Genomic DNA, 12,743 nt, shown 5'->3' with positions numbered 1-12,743 from the left:
GTTTCAGAGCCTCACCAGTGAAGTTTGTACCCCATCCAGACACATTTCATCATTACCTTTGCCAGTCAAGTTGGCCGGAGGGTGGGCATGTTTTCACCATCTGCCTGGTTATTATCTGGGTGACAGATATTTCAGGATCGCAGGACAGATTATTCATTTGGCCTCTACGATTTCCATTTAAATGTGGGACAAAAACTGTGGGAAAATCCTGCTCGTGTGACTTTTTCACTGGTTTAGTGGGTAAACCAAACCTGAAAAACAACAAAAGTAACAGCAGGCTGCTGCTGTGGAAACGAGAGTCAACATGAGAGTTTCTAGAGAAAGCTGTAACGGTTTTTCCTTTTTGTTACACATGGCTTAAAGACAAACCGCTATACAAGTGTAAAAAGTTTAACCGTTACCATGAAACTTCAGCATTTGAAAGGATTTTTTTAGAAAGATAGCAAGAGGTCTGTAAGTAAATCTTTGAATAAGAAAATGTGAGATTGCCTTATGAAATCTGTACTAATTTGCATAAATTTCCAACAGACAAGTGTACAAGGTTTCATGTACAGACTGCGCCTTGTGTGAAATAGCCGTCGCCTATACAATAATGTACTTACAACTCTGAGGCTGATAAGAGCCCTGTGAATAGACCCGGTTAGCATCAAACACACATTCCACCAATCACACTCCTCTTTAGCGGGATCGTCTGCCACCAGCCGACAGGTGAGGTCTCACAGACAGGAGATGGGAGGAATCAGCGCCTCATAGTTTAATACACACATTAACATTTGTTTTCCTTCTTTATAAAAAGCTTGGATGAGAGAGTATAAATTGTGAGAACAAGCACAGACGCAGAAACCAAAGTTGCAGAAAGAGTTAAAAAGCAGACATGTAGTTACTGTTATATCTGTAAGCCAAAATATTGCAAATACATATTATACAATAACAATCCCCCCTCCCCCCAATCTGTGCCTTTCTACTGTGACAGCAGTAGCCCCTGGTGAATGTTCATGTTCCCTCCTGGCTTGGAGACAAAAAACACAATAAAACCAGACAAACAGCTTACATACATCCTTAGACAGCATGTCTGAACTTCCCAAGAGCAGTACCACAGGATGCGTGTCCCTAAATAACCCCTCATGGAACATGCGGAATAAAGATTATTAAGCTTTATTTGTAAAACAGTGGAAAAAACAATTGTGTTGTCTATTGATGTGCATTTTGAAGGTGATTTCATTCAAACTAAGCGGTGGCTGCAGACCTGATCATACCAGCGATGATGTTTTTGTTCCACTGGTTGCTCTTTGCAGCTGATAAATAGCCCAAACTAGCAGAAATGTAGTGAAGGATCACCCAGGCAAACACAGCTAAACAGTTAATGACAGTTGTGATTATTCAAGACGCTAATATCACATATTCTGATGTTGCATTACGGAGTTTTAGAGTTGGACAAGATGAAAAGTATGAGACAGTCGGTATCTGGCCTTTCCACCTAATGAAGAAAATCAATGTGTATAATCAAAGCACCAATAACTGTTTAATACCAACAAGTAAGTTAAAATAATACTTAATCTGTGCCCTAAAATTAGATAATGGTTTATTTCCCAACCATAAACAGGATTAACTGTGCAAAGTAAAATGTTCATCCTCCTGTTATTTAACTCTACAATACATCAATATGTACACAGAAGAGAAAACTTCCACTCAGGCAAGTGTGGCAGGGATCTTGGCTTATAGCCCATTAAACACAGACATCATACAAGTTTTCCATTTCTAGATCAAAGACTTTGACATCTCGCTGAATGTGTTTGAAAGCATGTTTGTTGACTTTGCGTACCTCAGCTTTGTTCTGCTTTGTGTCTGTCGAATCCTGCGGGTGTGAGTTGGTTTGCGTCTCCTCCATGCTGACCAGCTTCAGTTTGAGAAAGGACACCTCATCCATCAGATCCAGCTTCTGAGTTTCTAGCGAGGTCCTGCTCATCAGCTCCTGGGAGAATCACATGTGCACCATCTAAGTCAGATGCATGGGAAGCAAACACGCAACTTACTCAAGCTAGAGCAACGCAGATTTTGGAGATCGGTGTTGTGAGACTAAGCAGGCTACTCCACTCAGCGTATTGTTGTTCCCACACTAACAGAGCAGAGCGGTTGGGGCCCAGACCCCACAAAGCTAAATATATACACACACACACAAGCGTGCTAGAGACTCTATTAATATATCCCTTCTTTGGTATGAGAGAGAGTAAAAGAAAGAGCATCTAAAAAAGAGAGAGAAAGAAAAAAAGCACTCCACATGGACATGAAGGAACGTTTTTCTGACTCACACAAAACTCTGTTGCTTTCAATTCCTCATCTAAACTCCTTTAAATTGCACTTCCTCCTTTCTAAACTCAAACTACAGTTGACCTGGATTGCTGATTAAGCCTTTAACGTCCATCTTCTTGCTCCATACTTGTTTAGTATGAAACATTTAGAAAGAAATGGGAAGAAAAAAAAACCCCAAACAGACCAAATATGAACTTACAAGCTTTTTGTGCACCAATTTAAAAAGCTTAATAAGGAAAAACAAAATTGGGACACGTGTAAAAACTAGGACTGCCAACTCAAGTGTGACACCCACTCATGATAATATAACAATAACTGTGGAAAAAAAATTCCAACTTTATATGATTCCAGGAGGTTTGGTTCTGGGGCAATGGTGTCGAATGGCGGTGGCTAAAGCTGCCATATCCCTGTTACTTTTAACTTTGCTAAACAGGACAAATGTCGTTGATATATGCAGGACTCAGCTTGTCCAGTTAAAGCAGAGCACTCGATTAGACCAGCTACGCCCTGTAGTCACACATGTGCGAGTCAAAACGCAGGGCACAGTTGGGTATTTAACCGAGCAGTTAGCGTTAGCTCAGAGCGCTGTGAAGGCAAAGAGGAGTGGGAGCTTTAGAAAGAGCACAAACAAATCTGAAAATGAACTAACTGAATGAAGGCTCGCAAAAGTTCACCTCTTTCTAGTCCAGTCCTTCAGTCAGCAAAGCAACAAAAGCCAAGTGAGTGAGTCAGTGTAACTTAACCGCTTTGTTATGGGAAGTGATTTTCCCGTAGAAGTTGCCGCTTTGACAGAAATGTTTTTGCTGTAAGAGGTAGTCATATTTTCTTTAGTCACAGTCAGCAGTAGGTACTGAAAGTCTTTTACTGAGAAAGCAGAGAGCTGTGACGAAGTGCAAACTGAGGCTGTAAACATACATTTTCTGCTGTTTAATAGTTTTTAATATATCACACTCTCGTTTTAAATCTCTCGTAGAGACATCGGATAGGCAGACTTTCTCAATGCTCCAAATCGAGCTACTTTTATGTTGTCACTTATGTTTCATGAGCCTTTGATTATTTTTGTGTGCTTTTACTGTACTTGTTTGTAATTCTTCATGTTCTTTGTTCTGCTTTTAACTGTCTTGCGCTCTCCCTCCGAGTTTTGTGTAACCTTTAAATGTTTCTCAAACGTTTTATTACTATTTGTTTTACCGTGACTATCTTGTCTTGTGAAGCATCTTGTAGCCTTATAGTTGCGCTATATAAACGTATTATTAATGCAAAACTTTTTTGAGATGGTTTTGGAGCAGAACAACAATCAGAATCATTTTTTGCTTCTCTATTTTTTCATTTGTGCGTGCACATTTTCAAAATGCCAAATGAATCAAATTCAATAAAAAAGATGCTGGGATTTTTTTAGAATTATAGCCACACACTTCTCACATGAGCCTATTTTAAATAACATATATTTAAGACAGAAATTCAATGACTTGTGAGCGGTCAAATAAAGTAGATTACTGTTCATTAAATGTCAGACAAGGAATTTCTTTCTAAACGGAAACATCACATAGTAAACAAACTGTGTCAACACCACAGCCACGCAAACGAACAACTAAACCCCATAATCACTCCAGCTCAGCAGCCACACACACACACACACACACACACAGATATTTAGAAAATCTCTTTCGTTAGGGCAGCTGACTGTCAGTTTGCAATCTAACACCAGTGTCACTTACAGAGGGATAAGCTGCAATATTTAGAGGTAATTCATCCACACGCTGTGGTCATGGCCCGCGGCTCAGCTGCCTGACATTTGCTTTCCTTTAATAATGAGGCCGTGCCGTGCATGTGACTAATTATCATATGCGCCACAGAATTTATAGATCCCTTTAAAGAGGCTGCGCTCATCTCCAGAGTTAAATATGGCACGACTAGACAGGAGAACTTGAAGTATATACTATCTAACGTCTTGATGCATTCTCAATCATCCAGGAAAGTAAATCTCCAAAAAGTTGATTCTGTTCATCTGGACGTAGCGTTTTGTGGGAGAAACGTTTCGTCACTCATCCAAGTGACTTCTTCAGTCTCAGCTGACTGCAGGTTTCCCCAATCTTATAAACAGTACATTTGCATAATGACTGAAACCAGCCCACTGAAGGAACAATGGGCTGGGAGGTCAGTTCCTTAATCTTAACCTCATACCACAGGCTGTACCCAGGGGAGTCTACACCAACCTGTATGGTTTACCAAAAATACATAAACAGGGTGCACCTTTAAGACCGATTGTCTGCATGATCAACTCTGTCACCTATAACATCTCCAAGTTTCTGGCTTCGATCCTCAACCCGCTGGTGGGCAGCTCTGAGCACCACATCCAGAACACTTTGGATTTTGTTGAGAAGGTGAGAGATGTCATTATGGAGGCAGATGAAACCATGGTCTCGTACGACGTTACATCTCTCTTCACTTGCATCCCAGTCACGGAAGCGTTGGATGACCCCAACCTCAGCAACAGGACCGCTCTCAGCATCGACCAAGTGTGTTTGCTTTTGGAACTGTGTCTTCATTCCACCTACTTCACATACAAGGGTCAGTTCTACAGGCAGAAACATGGGTGTGCCATGGGCTCCCCAGTTTCACCAATCGTGGCCAATTTGTACATGGAAGAAGTGGAAAAGAGGGCTTTGCTATCCTACCCTGGAACACCACCAAGCCATTGGTTCAGATATGTGGATGACACCTGGGTGAAAATCAAATCTCAGGACGGACCACATTTCACGGATCACATTAACTCGGTGGACCGACACATCAAATTCACCAGGGAGGATATGAAAAGTGGCAGGTTAGCCTTCTTAGACTGTGAGATTTCCATCAGTAATGGGGGACATCTAAAAGCTGACGTGTACCGTAAACCTACAATTACGGATCAGTATTTAAGGTTTGACTCTCGTCATCCACTGGAGCACAAACTGGGTGTCATCAGGATGCTACAACACAGAGCGAACACCATCCCCACAGACACAGCGGCCAGGGAGGCAGAAGAACAGCACATCAAGAAGGCCCTGAGTAAATGTGGTTATCCCAGCTGGACTTTTGTCAAAGCGGGAAAGGCACCTAAAGAAAGCTCCAGCCGATCCAGGAGAGAAGGACAACCGCTGCCCAAGCGAAAACCTGTAGTGATCCCATATGTGTCAGGAGTATCGGAGCAGTTGAGACACATTTTTTCTAAACACCGGGTCTCTGTGGCTTTTAAACCCCAAAACACGCTGCGCCAAAAACTGGTCCACCCCAAGGATCGGTTCCCCCGACACAAACAGAGTAACATAGTGTACGCTGTTAAGTGCCAGGAGGATTGCCAGGATTTATACATCGGGGAAACCAAACAACCTCTGGCGAAGCGGATGGCACAACACAGAAGAGCTACCTCGTCAGGCCAGGACTCTGCAGTCTATTTACACCTACAGGCCAGTGGACACTCTTTCAATGATGAGGATGTACACATCCTGGACAGGGAGGAATGCTGGTTTGAGCGCGGAGTCAAGGAGGCCATTTATGTGAAAAGGGAAATACCATCTCTGAATCGAGGAGGGGGCCTAAGGATACATCTTTCGCCATCTTACATGCTGTGATTGCAGCCTTTCCCCAACTCTCTGTGAATGGTACTCATGGCCATTGATCAGTGGGTTTTGGTCAGTGGCTGTTGATCAATGGTTATGAGAATTTGCATAATTAAGATTAAGGAACTGACCTCCCAACCCATTGTTCCTTCAGTGGGCTGGTTTCAGTCATTATGCAAATGTACTGTTTATAAGATTGGAAACCTGCAGTCAGCTGAGACTGAAGGAGTCACTTGGATGAGTGACGAAACGTTTCTCCCACAAAACGCTACGTCCAGATGAACAGAATCAACTTTTTGGATATATACTATCTATTTGTTTAAAAATTAAACACTCAATAAAATCGCAGAAGTAGAAGTTTGGTTCTGTAACACCATTTTTGCCTGTGAACTTACCTTTACATCGCTCACTATGTTCTGAAAACAAATCACATGCTGTTCTATTCTCTCGGTGTAACTAGCATGCTGCCCTATTATATGTTACAGTAGGCTCTGGTGCATAGGTAATCTTCTTATATATTTACCCCGTCATTTTATGTCATGTCATAAGTAGTCATCTACTCTCAGCCCCTTTCACTGCTTCTGATTTTAACACGTCAGTTTTAGGTCTGTTTGAGCACCTTTGCTTGCTCCCCTGTAAAAAGTTACATCAGGCACTTTAAGCCTAGCAACATTTCATTTTTTATGTTTTTCCGCTATGTGTTGACATGCCAAAAGGTTATGGAGATATAAGTTCTTCACTTCAGGCAGGTGAGCTTTTTTGACTCAGACGTGACCATATTTGGACGAGAATGTTGAGATCTAAGTTATAAGCTAAGGCTTGCAAGCTCTGGTTTTCATGTTGCATCCATAAAATGTAGAGGTGCAAAAACAAGATACATAAAAATATCCTCATTTCACTCACCAAAAGGCAAAGCACAGATTCACTGGGCATTCTGTGTGACATGGTCCCAAATGACAGAAAAAGATTGCCAACACAGTGGAAAGGCTCAGTTCAGTGTCTACAGTTAGCTGAAATGAGGCCTGACCAAAATCAGCTATGACTCTTCATGCTGGCATAGTTGTTAATCCAAGCAGTCGGCTGTTTAGGCTAACCTTAAATCTACCCAGATGTTAACACATTCATCTTTCACATGAAAGATCCCTGGCTCAAGACCCAGAGGAGACACTAACTAAACCTCAAGGGGGTGACAATCTAATGTACTCCTGGTCCCGATCCAAAGCCCAGATAAATGGGATGGTTGCGTCAAGAGGAGTGTCCTGTGTAAAATCTGCTCTGGTTTAAAAATCTGGACACAGCCACTACAGCAACCCCTTGGGAAATACGGAAGCAGCTAATGTCCTCAGACATGCAACTGGACGTTGACGCAGCCTGCACTGGCATAAATGCTGGCATGGCTTCAGCTTTGAGTAGGTTCAAGGCTCTGCTTAGATTCACCACAGAAAGAAAACTCAAGCGTGACCTTTAAAGCCAACCTCAAGTGCCAACAGCAATTTTGGCACTTTCAGGATCCTCCGCCTCAGTGGTTCTCATTTGATTCAAGCCATTCCCATAACTGTAGGTAGGATGTGGCAATCATCATCACTTGCAAGTTGCAAAATTTTTATTATTTTATTATTATATTATTAATATTTCTCAATCTCTGGTTGCCAAATCACGGACTGTTTTAGAGACCTCCGCCTTTTTGTTTTGGCCAAAAACGCAGAAAATAAAGAAACATCAGCCGGAGAGTGCATGGAAACCAAAAATACTGGGAAATTGCTGGGCTATTGATATTTTTTGGATAATAATGAAGACAGTGAATGACGTCTGCTGTTGAGTCAATTACATTTTTAATGAACATGGCAAAATATTAAAACATAATGGCCCATGAATGTTTATGCGTGTTATGCTTGTCTTGTATGTTGTTTAGGATACTGTGTAACTACAACAGTGTAAGCCGTGTAGACAGAAATGTCTCAGTACAGTAATTTTTATGTCTAAATAAAGGCACTGTAGGACATGTAGTCACAGTATGACTACATGTGTGGGTGGATATCCTCCAGCATGAGAACTCTGCACCCTGTGGTGTGTGTGTGTGTGTGTGTGTGTGTGTGTGTGTGTGTGTGTGTGTGTGTGTGTGTGTGTGTGTGTGTGTGTCCTGAGGGCTATTTCTTATTAGATTAGTTGTGGTTCCCACAGCAAACAGCAGCCCTGCAGCGCTGACACATAATGCTGCATGGCTGGATAAACTCTTGTTCGCCTGTTGCTTGTCTCTCTCGCTCACACACAGACACACAACTTGTTTGTGTTTGCTCATGTGAATACTATCCTGTGAATACACTACACAGAATCAGACGTACAGCATCCATCTCCACGCCCAGCTGACATCTGTTAACGGAGGCGCTCATTTTTGCAATGTGCTGCAGTGTGAAGTCCCTTAATTTCAGGCGTTTTCAGGTGTCCTTCTACCCCTGTACAACTTTTTGTTTTTCGGCTTCATGCTGATTGTCCACTTGAAGGTGCTGCACTTCACTTTTTCCATTTTCTGCGAATAATCTAAGCTTCAAACATCTGTGGAGAGTTCTTAAGTCAGGGGTGTCCAACTCCAGGCCTCAAGGGCCAGTGTCCTACAGGTTTTAGGTATCACCCTGGGTCAACACACCTGAATCAAATGTTTAGTTCATTACCAGTCACTTCAAGACATGTTGAGGAGGTCATTTAACCATTTAGATCAGCTGTGCTGGATCAAGGACACATCTAAAACCTGCAGGACACCGGGCACGGAGTTGGACACCCCTGCCTTAAGTCAACTAACTTAGCTTCCAACAATCCAGAGCTTTGCTGATATTTTGTTTTTCAAAATCTTCATTTTGTTTTTTTTCCACTTTTGCTAATGAAAGCATTAAAATATAAATGTGATTTTATGTGAAAACATAAACCCGCAGAAATCAGAAGATGAATTTATCGTGTGTCACAACCTCGGTACTCATCTAATACACAAGTGTACTCATACTTGTGTATTAGACACTGCAGAAGCAGACGTGTTTGCCACCTTTTAAATCCTTCAAACATGCCCTGTAATTATACATGGAGAAGATTTAAGAGGTACATAACTGATAATAAAATACAACAGACACAACAGACGAGATAGAAACTGAAAACACCGGTCCACAGTTATCTTTCTCCTCACTCAGCCCTCATCTCTGCAAACCAAACATCTCATATCGGATTAACTATTTGAGCAGCGGTCGTAAACTGTAAAAGGGAACCACTCGCAGCTACTAACAAACAACCACAAACCAGGACGACAGCTGCAGATCAGTGCAGCTAAAACCAGGAAAAACCACAAACGTCAAGTCACAAACCACAAAGAAGATCAGTAGCAGCAGAGATTTTTTTTTTTAAAAAAGAGAGAGATGTTTTATTCCTCCTGTGTTTTTACCTAAAACTGGTTTAGATCACTTGAAAAAACATCAACAGCAATAACTAATAGATAACAAAGGGTGGCTGGATGAGGGAGAAAAACGTCACGGCCGCGGTGGGGTATTTATTTGGGGGCTGTGGCCTTTTTATTCTCTGTGCTGACAGCGAGGAGGACAAAGAGCCTGTTGAGGAGTCTAAACAGAAGCCTGATTCTGTGATGCACAGAGCTGCAGGCTTGTTGTGTCCAGCTTGGCAGAGCTCACGAGCTTGCCTCACTGGTGATGGCAACCAAAACAACTGAAACGACTAGAAGACTGTGCTTCAAATTCTTTACTTTACATCTACTCTAGCAGAATTATGACCTACTGTGGGCAGCAGTAGAGAAATCCAAAGACTGGCCGGCTGAATAAACTTTCCATTTACTGCACTTTGCTCTACAATTATTGTCCAGCAGTGCCTTAAAGTGCTAAGTGCTTAGGAGCGCATACTAATGGGATTTTCAGTAAGGACAGACGTTGATGCACATGAGATAGTATTTATTTGTATTTATCTGTTTCCTGATACTGAAGACAACAAAACTATAAAATAATACAGATTCAACTGTTGCCTCTGTTCGCCTTGCACACATTTTGCAACATGTGACTGAGATCTTCACCCAGGATTAATATAGTCTGTATTTGACATTAATTTTCATATTCAAAAAACCCCAAAGGCTTGATGCTTTGACAATTTTTTTCAGTTAAGGACAAAGTATTGTACACATATAGAGAGATAGATTATATAGAAGTTATATGAAAATTGCTTTGATGTTAAAAATAAATCTTTGATAACTCATAGGCCGCATTGTACCGACACAAAGGCTTTGATCAATTCAAAGTGTATTCTTCTTTTTATTCACTTGCTCTTAGTCCAGTTTAAATAGACCTTCAATGCTCTGTCGGTTTCCAAATATATCCCTTTGTTATTAACCTATGTCATAAATGTACTCACAGTTTACCAGATGTTGTAATGAAATGAATATTTAATAATCAGACCGGCCCATTTTCTGTCAACATCTTTCAGTAATGCTTTTGAAACACACAGGATTTCACCGCTGCAGATGTTTTAAAAACCATGTTTATGGAAACCTTTTTTCAGTTTCGTGTATCTGCTGCTGAAATCTGGGCTTCATTTCTATGTTTTGACTGATTCTCATCCCTCCAGGGCCGACAGCAGTTGCATTAATGTAAAGTCAACATTAGTGGATTACAACCAATGAATGGGACATAGCTGGTAGCAGAACATTTTACATCCTTTATCTAAAAAGGTCACCTTCAAACTCACTGTACTGTAAGAGTAAACTCTGTCTAATCTCATTACATCTCACTGAACACTGAGTAACTTCAAGCTTTGACCCTTTAAAATCTAGTTGTTTTGATGTCTCTGTAATACCCACCACACAGCTAAACAGGGACAGAGTCAAAGGAGGCCAGCGAGCATAAAATCAAACTGGAACCCTCAATAAAACACTGCGCCACTCCTTTATTTATTCATTTACAGTAACAACTCACTCCTGCACTTTAGTCACTCTGAACATCCTGTTGGATAACTCCCTGCTATCACCTGAAGTCAGCGACTTGGTATTTGCTCTAACGTAAAAAAGAAAAAAGACACGCCAAGTGAAAACAAGGTCAACTTAATAAGTATGACCTCTGTCATAGTTTCATTTTCAGTTAAAAATCTGTCTGGGCACCATTTGAGACCATATTTAGTGTTTTAAATATAATACACTATCCTCTTTAGGCTGATGCAGTTTGCACTGAGAACAAACTCTGTAGAGAGCCTGTGTTAATACTGTTATAGCAATATATTTTATATATGGGGGTTAAAACAGCTTTCTTAATTGATTGAAATTAAACTAGTACAGAAGACCAAACAAACTGCAGTTCATCTAAAATCAACTTGAGGCTAGTTCCACAAAGTGAGTCACCATTACCACTGGCTCCTTTGTTAAAAGTCCCGAAGTTAGTGGTGAAATCTAAATTTTACAGATGATTTCACTCTCTGCTAGCCAAGCTTGCTGCCTTTAGTTGAGTCACAGTGTTAGGCAAAATGCTAACAATGACATCCAGAAACCACAAAGGCCATGTCCACCTTTTATGCAGAGTCTGTTACTACAAATGCCATTTTCTTGCCATATTGTCTGTATTGTAGCATCAGAATCCCTCCAGGGTGGATCAAGCAACATGCAAACAATAATATTTCATCTGTTCAACATTTTTCTGTGACAGGTTTATAAATGGTGTTTTACACGTGCTTTACCTGTTGGAGCATTTCTTCAGTGGAGGCCAGTTTCTGGCGGTGTTCCTCCAAAGAACTTTCTAGGTCTCTGATCTTCTCTCCCTGAGCCTCCACCTGGTCGGTCAGAACGCTCACCTGGTGGGTGACACAGTCATACTGTATTACACCGTCCTCAGAAAGCGCTGGCTGATCACATGCTTAAGATAAGGAAAAAATAGATAGAAATATGCAGGAGTTTTAGTTGGTAAACATTGTTTTTAGTCACTGATACAAGTTTTTATGGGAGATAGAACTTTGTTACATTACTATATATATAATATGCTATATATACTATATAATAGTACTAATACCTGTGATAGACAAATCTTATCAGTTTGAGTCTAGAATAGAATAGAATAGAATGCCTTTATTGTCACTATACAGTTGTACAATGAGATACAGAGCATCTCCTACTCAGTGTAAACATGCTGGGGGGGGGGGGGGGGGGGGGGTACAGTTCTGCAGCGCTATGTACATATGGACAGTATTAACATAGGGAAAAACATATATATATATATATATATATATATATATATATATATATATATAAAAAATGTACAATATACAAGCCGTAACCTACCCTACATATTCAAAAGTCCACAGCTTTTGGTTTATGTTTGTGTCTTTATGTCTTTTTCTTCTTTCAATCCACATAAAAGAACACATCATCACATATTTCAACTCCAAACCAACACACACACATTTACTCAGCAGTCTGTCACCTAGGAATGTATTACACACTTACTATAATCTCTCTGACAACCCATTCACCTTCTGCCAAACGTGCACCCACACACACACTCAAAGATCCCTCCTGTTCACCTAAACGATGCCAAATCCATCTGACAGCAGCTGACTCTCTGTCACTTCAGTTTCTCTGATTTTTACCCCTGCAGCCACGTCCTGTCGCACATTGCTCTGGCACAAAAGAATATTTTGTCAAGTTTTTGGCTTGACACTTGTAACCGCTAACAGAACATGAACATGTGTTATTACAGAGGGACTGGTCTGCTAAACCTGCCCTCCCTAGCACTGATGAACCATGAACAAGTGAGTAAATGAATGAACAAGTATCTGAATGAGTCACGCCTAAGAGCCTTGTGTTAGGTT

General features: G+C 41.0%; 1 protein-coding gene across 4 annotated transcripts in view; it reads right to left on the bottom strand.

Moving 5' to 3' along the window:
* Positions 1 to 12,743, bottom strand: part of ppfibp2b (PPFIA binding protein 2b) — a 104,850-nt gene that overhangs the window by 33,510 nt on the left and 58,597 nt on the right. For all 4 annotated transcript variants that reach the window (XM_084936303.1, XM_084936300.1, XM_084936304.1 and 1 more), the window contains exons 5-6: positions 11,616 to 11,729; positions 1,823 to 1,972 (exon numbers count right to left, since the gene is read on the bottom strand). In XM_084936303.1, the coding sequence (XP_084792429.1) occupies positions 1,823 to 1,972; positions 11,616 to 11,729 (264 nt within the window). The remainder of the gene's footprint in view (positions 1 to 1,822; positions 1,973 to 11,615; positions 11,730 to 12,743) is intronic.

This window comes from Perissodus microlepis, chromosome 7 (genome assembly GCF_051167445.1).
Source record: "Perissodus microlepis isolate ML-2025 ecotype Zambia chromosome 7, ASM5116744v1, whole genome shotgun sequence".
Taxonomy (NCBI): domain Eukaryota; kingdom Metazoa; phylum Chordata; class Actinopteri; order Cichliformes; family Cichlidae; genus Perissodus; species Perissodus microlepis.
This window is presented reverse-complemented; position numbering and strand designations above follow the sequence as displayed.